Source organism: Phaenicophaeus curvirostris, chromosome 9 (assembly GCF_032191515.1).
Source record: "Phaenicophaeus curvirostris isolate KB17595 chromosome 9, BPBGC_Pcur_1.0, whole genome shotgun sequence".
NCBI classification, from domain to species: Eukaryota; Metazoa; Chordata; class Aves; order Cuculiformes; family Cuculidae; genus Phaenicophaeus; species Phaenicophaeus curvirostris.
The window spans coordinates 5220664-5234195 of NC_091400.1; the positions used below are offsets into that span (position 1 = coordinate 5220664).

At 36.0% G+C, this 13532-nt stretch overlaps 1 protein-coding gene across 4 annotated transcripts in view; it reads right to left on the bottom strand.

Annotated features, from left to right (window-relative positions):
* The window catches only part of CTNNA3 (catenin alpha 3), a 418271-nt gene that overhangs the window by 126435 nt on the left and 278304 nt on the right, over window positions 1-13532 (bottom strand). For all 4 annotated transcript variants that reach the window (XM_069864007.1, XM_069864010.1, XM_069864008.1 and 1 more), the window contains one exon: window positions 3910-4066. In XM_069864007.1, the coding sequence (XP_069720108.1) occupies window positions 3910-4066 (157 nt within the window). The remainder of the gene's footprint in view (window positions 1-3909; window positions 4067-13532) is intronic.

Genomic DNA, 13532 nt, shown 5'->3' on the forward strand with positions numbered 1-13532 from the left:
AAACTGCAGTAGCAGCAGGGACTTCAGATCTAAAGCCACGTTAGGAAAGAAGTGAAGCTGCGTGTTTGCTCCCTCTGTGCTATGAGAAATTTACTTCCTTAGAACTGGGCCCTTGGGAAAGTGACATACAGTAATTTTCTTTTCAGCTTCACTGAAATCAAACAAAAGCTACAAGTCAATGGCATGAAAATACGTGGCCCCTTAGCTCTTGGTTTTATTTGGGTCATAAGACCATTTGGACCCATTAAAAACACCTTCTCCAACAACTTTATGATAACATCCTATCTCTTGCTGCTTTCCATGAATTAAAAGTAGTTTCTGATGGCACAGGTTTACATTAAAAGGCAACTTCTGTTCTAACACTGTGATATCTCCCAGTATTGTATTATACTTGGAAAGTCTTAATGAATTTTTAGGTTCCAAGTGAAGGATTAAGAGACTGGGAACTTAAAAAAAACAATTGCTGATTGTTTTTTAAATTGATTTAAAGATGTTATGCGATTACAAGAGTCCAAATGCACTTTCAACACATTGAGTCTTAAGGAACTACTAGAAAAGGCAAAGAGTGGAGACATTACACTGAGGACACAAGAGGAAAGGGTATCTGCTATTTGCGCACAGTACATGAAGAAGAGGAGGATTTATTCCTACATGAAGAAGGCTGAGAAAACGGAGGAAATATTTTTATGAAAACACAAATCTCCAAATTCGGCAAAAAAGGAGGTAATATAGGAAGGATTTAAGCATAGCAATATTACAAATATGACAGACCAAAAACTCAGTGTAGAAGGCTGGAGAGAAGGTTCAGTAGATAAAATAATCATAGTTTGAGTAAGGACATTGAGAAAAGGGCAGAAAAGCAGCACAGAGATCTGCAAGGAAACTTTTCAAGAAGACAACAGAAAGGATAATCACAGGTCCTGAGAATTTTGCATATATAAACACACTTTTGGTGCTTTTCTTGCCTATAATCCTTGTAGGAGGTGAGTTAACTCTTGGACTATAAGATCTACCTCTTACCTTGCTGGTTTTCTGACGTGTAAGGATATTAAAATACTTAAAAATTGTTATTAACAAGCGATTGCAATTACACACCATCATCAGGAAAGGAAAACGTACATATAAAGGAAGGAAATACTGAATTTCAGTTTTCCATCTATATTCAAAAGGTTTATTTGTGTAATTTTGAATAAAGAGTATTAAAATAACACATAAGAATCAACGTTAGAAAACTAATATCACAAACTGTGTTTTCAGCCTAACTGCATCAGGAAAGAGATGCTGAAGAGTCAGTTGACAAGAACAGAGTTGAGGATAAAACATAAACAAAATTACAGGCACATCAAAACAAGTTTCCTGGAAATTCATGCATCAAATGCAATAGCACACTTCATTTTACTTATATTAATCTGAAAACTTCACAGCATCATGATAAATGGATGACAGTATCTGTTAAACTTAATGTCAGTGGGTTATAAAGATTAATATCCACATTATTCCTTGCATAAATTAACTATCCAAAATTGATAAGCTGAGACTGATTCACTGTCCATAGAAGGTATAACAGATCTATGAAAAGCAGTACCATCATTTATAATGTTTCATAATGACAGTGGAAGTTTCTAGATAATTCATTAGCTCTTGCTTTCCTTCATAAGGAGCAGAATATCATTTAAAATGGCTATTTGCAATCAGACCTCTTTTTAACTTGTAAAGACCCAATTTCATCTCTCTTCTGTAGCACTAGCTTTCTTTTCAGTACAGTATCACACACACGTATATATATATCACAAATACAAAGAATAAAAGACAATTGAAGAAATAAAAATCCAGTTTCATGAGGATAGGTGACTCTGAAAAGGAAAGACCAATGCACTTAGAAAAAACAGCATTATTAGCACATACAATAACTGTAATTAATTAGCATTTTTTAAAAAGAACCAAGAAGCCCCAAACTTTCAAAAGCTCACAATTCATCCTTCTTGATCTACCACAGGATTCTCCTTCCCCAGTGCTACATCAGAGAAGTACATGTCTCATAACGGGAGAGAATTTTCCTGTATGCATGCATTTTGCTTCAGCAACACCACAAGTGGTTTGCACAGAGTTACAAGGAGATCTATTCACTTGGAGCTCAATTCCTTCCCCTCCTCTCAGCTATGCCTCCCTTATTCAGCTTATTTCAAGGACAGAAACATACCATCTGGGATTCAAGAAACGTAGGGACTAGCTCACTTTCTACTGAGCTCAGCGCAAAATTTTTGCACTGACTTTAGTAGGAGTTACCCTGTACCTTAGAAACAACCATAGAGGAAACACAGCTAAAGTACTGACCTTACCCTCCAAAGCACCAGTAACAGAATAATTCATGTTAATAACATAATTTTATAGAATGACTTGCCATACAAGGCTCAGGTAACACTGCGTGGAAAGCAGATACATAATGTAAACCACAAAACAGGTATTCCCAACTCTTTTCAGGTTTGGGAAGTAGATTTCATACCTGGTAGAAAAACCTGGCCTATCAATCAGCTGGAGACGCAATTTAAAATAAATTTTTAAGTAAGTAACCCTGTTGTATGATTTGGAATTCTGAATTATCAGAATAATTAGGGAAGACATGTTTACTGTATTTTCAAAGTGCATTATGTTTTGAAAGATTATTTTAACACCACAGGAATAATCACTTCCCTTGCCAACCGGGAAGACAAAGCCAGAGCTGCAAACCTAGCCATTCAATTCAAACGTGAGCATCTGACACTCTGAGACAGCACAGTATAAATTTTAAATGAAGTATGTTATTTAAAAAACATTTTTCCCCTCAACATGCCCATGTTGGCATGTGCTGTAGAATCCTATTTTTTTGTAGAAAAAAAACAGATCCCCTATAAGTCTCCTGTATTCATTTCATCTCAGGGACACACAGAAGGCTCAACATACACCATCTTTCCTAATTACCAAGTAACTTCCATAAAACTTAGATACCATTTTCTACTACACATTTAATTTTGCTATTTAGACAGAGCAACACATGAATGTTTTACTTTCGCAGAACTTAATAATGATGCTAATACACTGAGTAGTAGTAGACCAGGAATGGCTTGCACCATTTCTTAGCATTAGTCTTAATAATTACTTCTTCATACATGAGCTAATAAAGAAAAATCATTCCAAAGCAAGTAGGTGACACTGCCATAAGGAAACATATACTCAGTAGATCACTTAAGAACAATCATGACACTTGAAGTTCAACAAATTAAATTAATGTGTGGCAAAAGCTTCTACCAAAGCTTACGGAATTGGGATCTTGGAACTGTAAGAAGCAAAACAACTGGTTTGTGTCTTCTGTTTAAATGTTGAAGACACTCACTTCTTCAGTAAATACCATTTAATGTTATCAAAAGTCTCTTCAGTTAAGATATTTATAGGTAAATTTTGCTAATAAATATTTTTAACTGAAAATTCTGGAAATAGTACAATGCATCTTTTTGGTTTATGATGTTTTTTTTAAATATATCAGCTTGAAAAAGTAGCCCACATGTTCAAAGACAGAACATTGTGAGAATCTGCTGTTCTATACATATGCACACTGATAACCACTTCCTTTTCTAAAAGAAGATCTCAGCTGCAGAGGATTTTGAAACTTAGGGACAAATTAACCTGTAAGTATGGATAAACACACCCACTATAACATAGTCATTCTGCTTCATGCACTTACAGTTTGCTCAAATAATTTCTACTCAGGTATATGTGCAGAGTAGAAACACCTACTGTGCAGGTACATTTTAAACAGAAGCCACGGCTTTGCAAAACTTTAGACACCCTCATCCTCTACTAGTTCCATTTGAAATGTTATGAAAAGTTTTCAAAGCATATAAAAGAAAACTCAGATTCTGAAAATTATCATACCTGATACAGCAAGAAAATCATCAATACTCGTTATATCATCCACAGCTTCAGTAAGAATACGGATGTGATTCTCCCACGTACTTCTATACATCTCCATGTTGTTTTTCACAACTTGACTCTTTGGTCTGGCAGCAAGAGCTAAAGCAGCATTAATAACCTGTACCAAAAAAAAAAAACCAAAACCAAACACAAAACTCAAAATCTAAATAATTACATCATCAATAATAAAATGTTACATTTTACTTTACATTGCAGAGTAGCATTTCTGTTCTCCAAGCAAAAGCATCGCTCAGCCTTTGTTTCTGTTCTCAGCATGAATATCAGTCAGATGTTGCTTAGGCTAACTTTCATTTTACCTTCATTAACTAAGCCACTAATGGAACAGGATAACAAAAATAATTTTATTTTTAGTTGGAGAGTTCATGCTGTTCCAGGTTGCAAGATATCAGGAAGTTTTTATTTACATAAGGCACACATTTATTGGGATGGCATGCACTGCTTCAGTTTGCAATTTAAACTCTTTAACAACTGTTATCACAGAGCTTATTATGGAGAAACTTCACTAGAAGAGATATTATTGGCTTCTATCTTGTAGCAGTGGAGGTTTTGCCAGGACAACAGTTATCTCTTTCAGGATCCATGGCATGAAACATAACACATATTACATGTGTATAAAAACAGCAGACCGCCAGTTCTAAATCAGTTAGACCTAAAAATACTATGTCCACCTAAAGAGGACAGATTCCACCTCTCCCAGGAAAGATTAATTGAAGATAGAAATATTGCCTCATGAAGTGATTACTTCTTCAATGTAGCTCTTGAATCAGTTAAGTAGCTATGGGGTGTTTTTTTCCCCTCATATAGCTTTTTGTTGCTGTTATAGCTATAAACATCACGTAACTTAAACTAACATATCTCAGGCAGAAGGTGAACATTAACCTTACACATACCTTCTCCTCCTTTCTCAATATTGTTTATTTATCATGGGGAGAATGGTTTTAAGAAGACAAAACACCACATAAAGGAAAAAAAGGGAAGAATAAGACCAATACACAGCATTAATCCCTGGTGCTGACAGTATACATTCATGAAAATGTCTCAATATCATGCCAAGGTAATTAAACCATTGCACTAAAGACTAAGAACTAGGAAATTCCTCATCCTAGGTCAATCTGATGCTTCTTTACAATAAAATCAATCCTCTTGACTCTGTTCTGAATCATAAGCCAAATTTGTAATCACTTTCATTTGTCTGGTACTCTTACATATCATATGAACTTACAAAACTAGTGAGATTGAAATAATGATGCACTAACATTTGTGCTCTCATAATGAGGGAACACACACAGGATTTCACAAGAGTACCACAGGGATTAAGTCATTTTAATAATAATTTTGTTAAGGAAAAATAGACAACGTGCTTATTACTTTATCTTGCAGCTGGAGGAGGAAGAGAGGATGCATCTATTTCAAAGGGGTAAGATTTCTTCACCAACTGCACAAGTGAACTAAAAAATATAACTCCATCCAATAAGTACACATATAAAGGCATCCAATTCTCCAGCAAGAAAAAAAATTACCATTAGGCAAAAGGAATTTAGAATTGGAACCAACTTCACAAGCAGCAGCAAAAATGCATCTGAATTTACAATGCATCAGTCAATGAATGCAAGCCCACCATGCTAAGTGATTGCAAAACACAAGGTACTGTCGGAGAAGCCAACAGTCTGATAAGTATAAACAAAAGAAATAATAAAAAAAAACAATAAAAAAAAATGAGGAAAATGTTTTGCTTTACTTCTGCACAATAATTGGGGGGGGGGGGGTGGGGGGGGTGGCATCATACTTCAAGAAAGACAGAATTTCTCCCCCACTGGAGACAGAATAGCATCAATACCATCACCGATCCAAAAAAACACAGAGCTGTGGGAAAAGACTGAAAAAATTGTCACATTTGCCAGCTTCCAGTAGAGTGTGACCTCCCTAGCTGACCAGGACTGCTGATAAATGATGGAAAGTGGTTTGGTGAGCACTTCTGCCAGTTCCTTCAGTACTTCAGGGTGGATTTCACCCGGCCCCATAGAGCTGCATGTGTCTAATTGTTGGTGTAGCAGGTTGCTAACCATTTCCTCGTGGATTATGGAGGCTCCATTCTGCTTCCATCCCTGTCTTCCAGCTCAGTGTGCTGGGTACCCTGACAGCAACTGGTCCTTATTGTTAAAAACTGAGGTGAAGAAGGCATTAAGTACCTCCGTGTTTTTCACTATATTTCCCCCCGCATCTAATAAAGGATGGAGAAGCTTGTTAGTTCTCCTTTTGCTGCTGACATATTTCTAGAAACACTTTTTAGTTTCCTTTACTGCAGCAGCCAGATTAAGGTCTAGTTGGTCTTTGGCCCTCCTAATTTTCCCTCTGCATAACCTCACCATGCAGCTACCTTAAAAAAACTGCTGTCAAACTACCCATATTGAGAAAATAATTTAAAATTTTAATAAAGAACTAAAGAAAATAATCAAGTTAATTCTGTTTAAATGCAAAAAGGAACATGCTATAGGGAAAAATTGCTCAGCAGCTGAGTAACTAGAGCCTGAAAGTCCTGAATGTGTTCAGTATTTTTTTTTTAAAGCTGCACAGCTTGTTGTTTTAAAAATATCCAATGATAATAATAATAATCATCATCATCACTCAATCTGCACTTCTGATAACACAGAATATTCTCTAAAATAAACAAATTGAAAAATAAAAATTTAAAAAAAATCAAAAGCAACTCAAAATCACTGCAAGCTACAGGTTCAGAAGTTTGTCTATGAAACCAATTTTTTTTTAAAAGTCCATCTCACAAATCATATAGTAGATACATAATGAAGTCTAAAAGCTCATTTAAAAGTCTGTTTCCTTGCATTGTCCTTAAAACAAAGCCACCAACTTTTAATATAGATGTTACAAGCAGGTGACAGAATCACTGTTCTAGCCCTGCCTAGTGAGGAATTCGAATAGATTATTCTTTTTTTTCTTTTTTTAGTTTGGGTTGCACTCAGCACAGATTTTTCCACATAGTTTCCAGGCATCCTTTCAATACAGCCCCTTCATTATGTGCGATATCATTTTATTTTATTCATACTATCTATGATCTACACAATCTGCAACCAAAGCATTTATCTGTCTTGATGGTGTATGACCTCACCCCTAAAAGCAGGCACACTGTATATGTTTCTTAGGTGAAAAACACAATCCCAATTCCCCGCTCTCATTTATTGTTTTCTTTAAATGCACCTGCCAGGAAACATATACAGTTAAAATGCAGAATGTGCAGAATGTGCCTTATATTTTGGTTCTTAAATAATGTGCTCTCCTCTAATAAAATATAGGAGAGAATCACAGTAACTTTCAGGGAGATTAGAAGAGAAGGTCTCCCAAATGAATTCTGAGTGCTGCTTGGAGCACTCCTAAAATCACACATCGTTTCTAACATTTGAAAAATAGCAATAGCACGGCAACGCTGACACAGATTAAAAGGTTGATCATTTATACCTCATCAGAATGCAGACATTAAAAATGAGTCACCAGAGACTTTGTAGCTCTATTCACAGACACCAACAAAGGTGCCTATCTCCCAGGCATAAGCAAACTACCGTAATAAACCCTCTGCCTACATTCTCACATGCACTATTCATTTGCAACATCGCTGCTTTGGAAACGTAAGGTCTCCTGCAGACATTTATTTATGCTTTTATAGTCAATTGCTACTGGCCTCATAAGTTAACAGACCACTCAAGTTGCTGAAGACTTAAATTTTTATTTACGTACACTTCAGCTTCTACTGAAGACTCTGCAAGCACAGATATTTTTCTATTACCTATTTATTTATTTAGAAAGAGTTAAAGTAGGGGATTTATGAGCTTAGTAGTGTTCATTTTTATAAAGACAAGTGTTCAGCATTGTCCTCTGTTATAGTAATACCTTTGGCATTAACCACATGCTGCGAATACTCCAATGCAGGCAGTAACATTCTATGCAAAAGCCAGTCTCAACTGACTTCCAATTTCACCATCAATACAAACCACTTCCTCTGTTTATTAAAACAAATTAAAAAATTCAAATGATGCAACTGTAAACAGTTTAAGAACTATGCTAGAAATGACCTTTAAATTTTATTATTGCATTTCTCAGGACTTGTGGTGATGAAGTCCATTGCTTAAGGATTCTATTGGATTGAAGGTGCTTCAGCAACTGGATAAAATAGGAGTTTTTATTTTCTAAGACAACTTTACTTCTAGTCTGTAAGGATCTGCAGACTGTGGCTATTCCTATTATGCCTGGCCCAATTTCACACGATTAGTTTTCTCAGATAGAGTCTCAACATTTCACCTCAATAATTCTTATCAATTTGGTCTTGTTTCTATTCAACACAGTATATCAAAAAGTTTCTGGTTGAATACAATAAAGTCTTTTTCTTCATGGATTTTATTCTTTGTTTTGGTATATTTACCAGGAGATTCTGCATGCAGTATTTTCTCCAGTCACATGCAATACTATCTCAAAAGCAGCTACCACATCAAAAACAAGAACTTCAGAAAAGTATTCCTGAAATGACAGTCTTCTATTTAGAACTCAATTCACACTTTTCAAAACAAGATCTTAAGACTGAAGTCACCACAAAGAGAGGCTTCTGACACTGAATTTACATTTCTGGTTGTTTTGCATTCTGTACCTCATTTCCTTTTCTCCACTGGCCATGCTATGCCACCTTTACTCACACTGAGCAGTAAACAAAGCTGCAGTGTTCACAGTCACTAATATTCAAAACAACAGCACAAAAAGCACAAACTCTAACCAAATCATGGGCAACTTTGCTTTCCAGACTTTACTGTCAAGTGATTGACAACTTCATCTTAGCCTTTAGAATGATGAGATGCTTTCAATTGCTGTACATAGATGGGGTGTCTCTAAGGGAAAGGCACAGACAATTAAACAGAAAAGTAAGATCTATCTATATAATAGCATTTATATGGAAAATGGACTGCACTCAAATCCAGTTCAGCACAGCTCTAATGGGAGGGACTTTCAGGGACACACAGCAAAAGCGTAGTGGTTGTGCATAGATTACAAAGACATAGTACCAACCTCTACTACAGATGTGGGGAAAAAAAAAAGGCAACACATTCACAAGGTGCAGTCCAGATGGGGACTCTGCTTGTTGCCTTTTCTAGTCTCACCAAACTGGCAACCACAACAGTCTCAAAAGAACTGCTCAAGTTCATAGAAGATGTGAAAGTTCACATAGTTCAGGACTCTATAATGCTGGTTTTTGGCACCTGCCATAAAAAGCCTTTAAAATAACAAAGATATGAAAAATTCCTAACAATTTAGAAGCTCTAAAAGCTGAGTATCTTCCATACAAAATAGTTTAGCATAAAATGTATTTCAGTCAATATAATTAAATAAAATTGAGATCACGTTGATAATGCAGCTATAGACAACAGATAAATTCTACCCGAGGGAGTAGTGCATTCTAAGAGTAAATAAATTACTCGTTACTTTACAATTACTTTAATTGTTCAGTGAATTTAAAAGGTGAGAAGAGCTAAATGGAGATGCAAAGTTAGGGATGATAATTTAATCATTATATCAAAAGTGACACATTAGTGACAAAGCAAGACTGTACTTCCACAAATTCCCTCTTCTTCTGAGAACAGGAAACCATCCACTGCAGACTGCTCTCTCTCACAACATCCTGAAAAGCTTCCATCTCAGTATCATTATCAAGTACTGATTGTTATGAGGAGAGAGGTGTGCAGGTGTTATATTGGCCTAAACACATAGGTTTTTACATTATACTAAGAAAAGATTAAGATACCCATTGCTTTAGACAGAGACTCAACGAATCCAGCAAGGAAAAATGATGTAATAAGAAGAACACAGAAATCTCTAAAGTACTAAATGGAATGGTTGAAATACTTAGGGCACATTTCGCAGTCCTATTTACAATTTCTGTTTTTGAAGAACTCGCTTTTAAGTAACCCACTGTATGACTCTGTTTCTTTCTCCTTTCCAGTCTTTTAAAGCAGGAAGAAGCAATTGCATTGGCAGCTCTCAGTTTGAGAAATGACTGTGTTTGGTAATAAGTTTTAGAAGTTAACTACAGATTGAGTTGTTCTGAGATTATTAGGTAAATTTAACTAAGTTCTGAGAAAAGGTCACTGAAACTGGCATATATTTCTAGCAAAGGCCTTCTTAATACCAACCATTAAGGGAAGATTTAATTCCTATATTGTTATTACAAGCTACTGGCCAAGAACCTTGTGAATAAATTACAAGCACACAGTTAAAACAATCCCTCAAGAACAAACAGAATCGTGGGGCAGGGGGCAAGCCAACAATGTTGTAAACATTATTGATTTGATACTCCAGGCTAGAAATCAAATACAACCCCGCGTAGCTTTATCTCCTGATGTCTGGGCAGCGGTTGCTAGTGATACAACAGACGTGTTCTTATTATGCTGGGATAAAGTTTTTGTACTTTATAAAAACAATTTCTGTAACTTCACACAAAAGCATACCTCCCAACATAGCCCAGCACCGCTGAGGCACACTGCACTGTTGAGGAAGAAAACAAACCAAATTAAAAACCTGACACACGAAAAAATAAACAACCTATCCAAACCAAAACCACCCACACTAAACACAGTCCTCTAAAACCCCCTCCTACCCTCATACATAAATACAGTTTGGCTTTACATAGCGACTACATGCACATTTCTGAATGCATTTGGAAACCTTCTGCAGGGAGGGCACACAAAATTATCTCTAACATTTCAGGGACTGAGTAGAGACCCTAAGAAAATATTCTGAGAAAAGAAAATGAAAATAAACCTTCAAGAAGAGGCACACACACAATTTTAGTGTAAAATGTTACAAAGGTGCAAAATAACTGAAAATGCAGTCAAATATTCAGCATTCATAATTGGGTGGATAGCTTGCTTTTTGGAGACAGAGGACAAAGTAGACTTAACGCTTAAAGACTGATTTTTAGATCTATTTAACGGTCCCTCCCTTTCAGAACTAATTCACTTGACCTGACAAAAGTGAAGCCAAAAGCAGATCACAAAACACATTAGGGTTTTTTTGAAGGTCAGACTGCAGGTGCCCAATTTGCATAAATTAGTAATTTCAGTTAAGTTCTTTCATATTCTTTTATTTTCGCCAATACTGAAATGGAAGTAAACAAACTAAATGGAATGAATAACCATTTCTGTTTCTGCCTTCTTGAATGTTGTGTCTGTAAATAACTGTGGGAATATTTTGGATATGATACTCAAAGAGAGAGGTGGGGTGTGATTGCACAAATGCCCTAGTTTATTTCAAGAATCAAAACTGCATTTTTTCACTCAATCAAAAAATACTGCTCCTCAAACTCTACTTTTTTTTTTTTTTTATTAGGTATACACCCAGTATCCAGAATCTCACTTAGGGTCAAGCAAATCATAACACTGGTCAACCACTTTAAACAAGCTACAGTTTCTGTTTTCTAACTAAATTACTTTCTTGTGTCTGGGGTTTGTGTATGTAAGGGACAAAGAGAGTCTGCTCAGAAGGCATGGAACACTTCACAAAATTTTATCAGGCCTTGAGCAATGAATTCTCAAATGCAGTTTAATTTCAAAAGAAGCAAATTCTCAAAAAGGAAGGGTAATGTAACCCTCAAGACTTACTGATAGATGAAAAAGGAAATTAAGAATAGCTGAAACAGAGTTCTATTTATAATGTTTCATTTATCATTTCACACTCAAAACCATAGAGCAAGTCATATCTTCAACAGTGTTCCACCCAGAACAGGGCTCCAGTATCTGAGGTTCAGTATAAACATATTAAATTGAGAAAAAAGCCTCTAGACATGCTTTTTAGAGATGTAAGCTTTTTCTGTGCTTTCTTAGGCTCGATAAGTGTTCTGTCACAGTATGCCAACTACATTGGTATTAAAATTATCAACACTGGTAACAGCTGAGTTCGCTGATCGAAGTGGGATAACCCATACTGTCAATAGCACGAGTTATACTCCTACAATTACAGTAAGGCTTTCCAGATTGCACAGGCATCAAGGAGACTCTCCATAGGAGTTTATAGTCTTGGGACTTGAAAGGCGGTCAGCATTAAAAACCTCTGTGTCTGAATACAACACCCATAATTATCAAGTTAGCTGCATAATGAAAAGACAATATCAAAATGAAGGTCATGTAATTAACCTTCAGTTTATTAGATTTCATATCCAAGTAAATCTTCAGTCCAATTTATAGTATACTGCATATACAAAAGGAAGGTCCTTAAGAACCTTTTGTCATGTAGCAAACTTTACAGAGATAAAATACAACTACAATGAATCCAGAACCATTGCAGCGTAACTAATGTAACCACACTTCAATCACAGTCTTTCAATATTTGGTAAGATGAACACATATATGGATTAAGTTTATATACCAAGCGGAAAAAAAAAAGACATCAGTAAAGCACAAAACGTATGCTGCAACTGTTGCTTCATGTACACTGTGAAATATATTATACAAAAAAACCAAACAAAACAGTAAAACTGAAAAAAAAAATCCCTACCTACTAAAACTGTATTAAATACACTCAATTAGTTCCTCATTCCCTCTTGGGATTTCTAACAAAACTGTCACTATTACAGACAATCTTCTTCAGTAGTCATTTGTCTACATGTCATTGTCCTACATTTCCTACAATATCTATGAACTACAATATGGTCTGAGCAAAAGAAAGCAAGAGCTGAAGACAGAAGCAAGCTTTCAACACTTAACACAAAAATGAGTTCCTGAAGACAGAAAGCTTTAGGAGAGCTACACAGAGACTGAGGACACGGGGGTCGAAAATCCCTAAAGTGCCTCCAGAAAGAATAGATAGAAACAGCCCGGTGAACAAGCAGGATTGACAGACATTCTCAAATATGTCATTCATGCAGACAGAAGAGCCCAGATTCAACTTTTCACCTACTGCTGCCACAGTCAGAGATCTAAGCTGCAATAAGCACTACTCTACCCCTTCTGCTCCCTGATTTTTTGCTGTCCTTCTGAAGTCTCATTTCATGCTATTTCCCTTCACTGCAGGCTCCACTGGACCTTGCTAGGCTTTCTCTCTCTGCTACAACAAATCTTCTTTTCCTGATTCTCTCATGCAGTTATTTTTTAAGGGACCTGAAACAGCACAACCGCCCACACCTATTTTCCTTCTTTTTCTAACAGGATTGATTCCAGAGCAACACTTCAGGTGAGTCACTTCTCATGAGAAATGGGGAGATCTTTGAATTATCGCTAATTATTTATGCACTTCATGTTTTAGGCAAGTGTAAAACAAAAGTCAGAAGGAAGCAGTGTGCTATCCAGAAAAAAATGTCTCCTGAGAACATCTTTCCCAGAAAAATGTGGGTAATAATCTACTTTGGAGATACGGATCAAGCACCAACAACAGAGCATGCATTCTTCGAGAATTTCAGTGATGCTACAGTAAAACACAAACTTAGTGTGACTGCAGTTATTCATTTAAAATTCATTTTGCATTTTCCCAGAAAAAGTGCAAAGGAGACAGAATTAGCACAATAAGAAACACACATA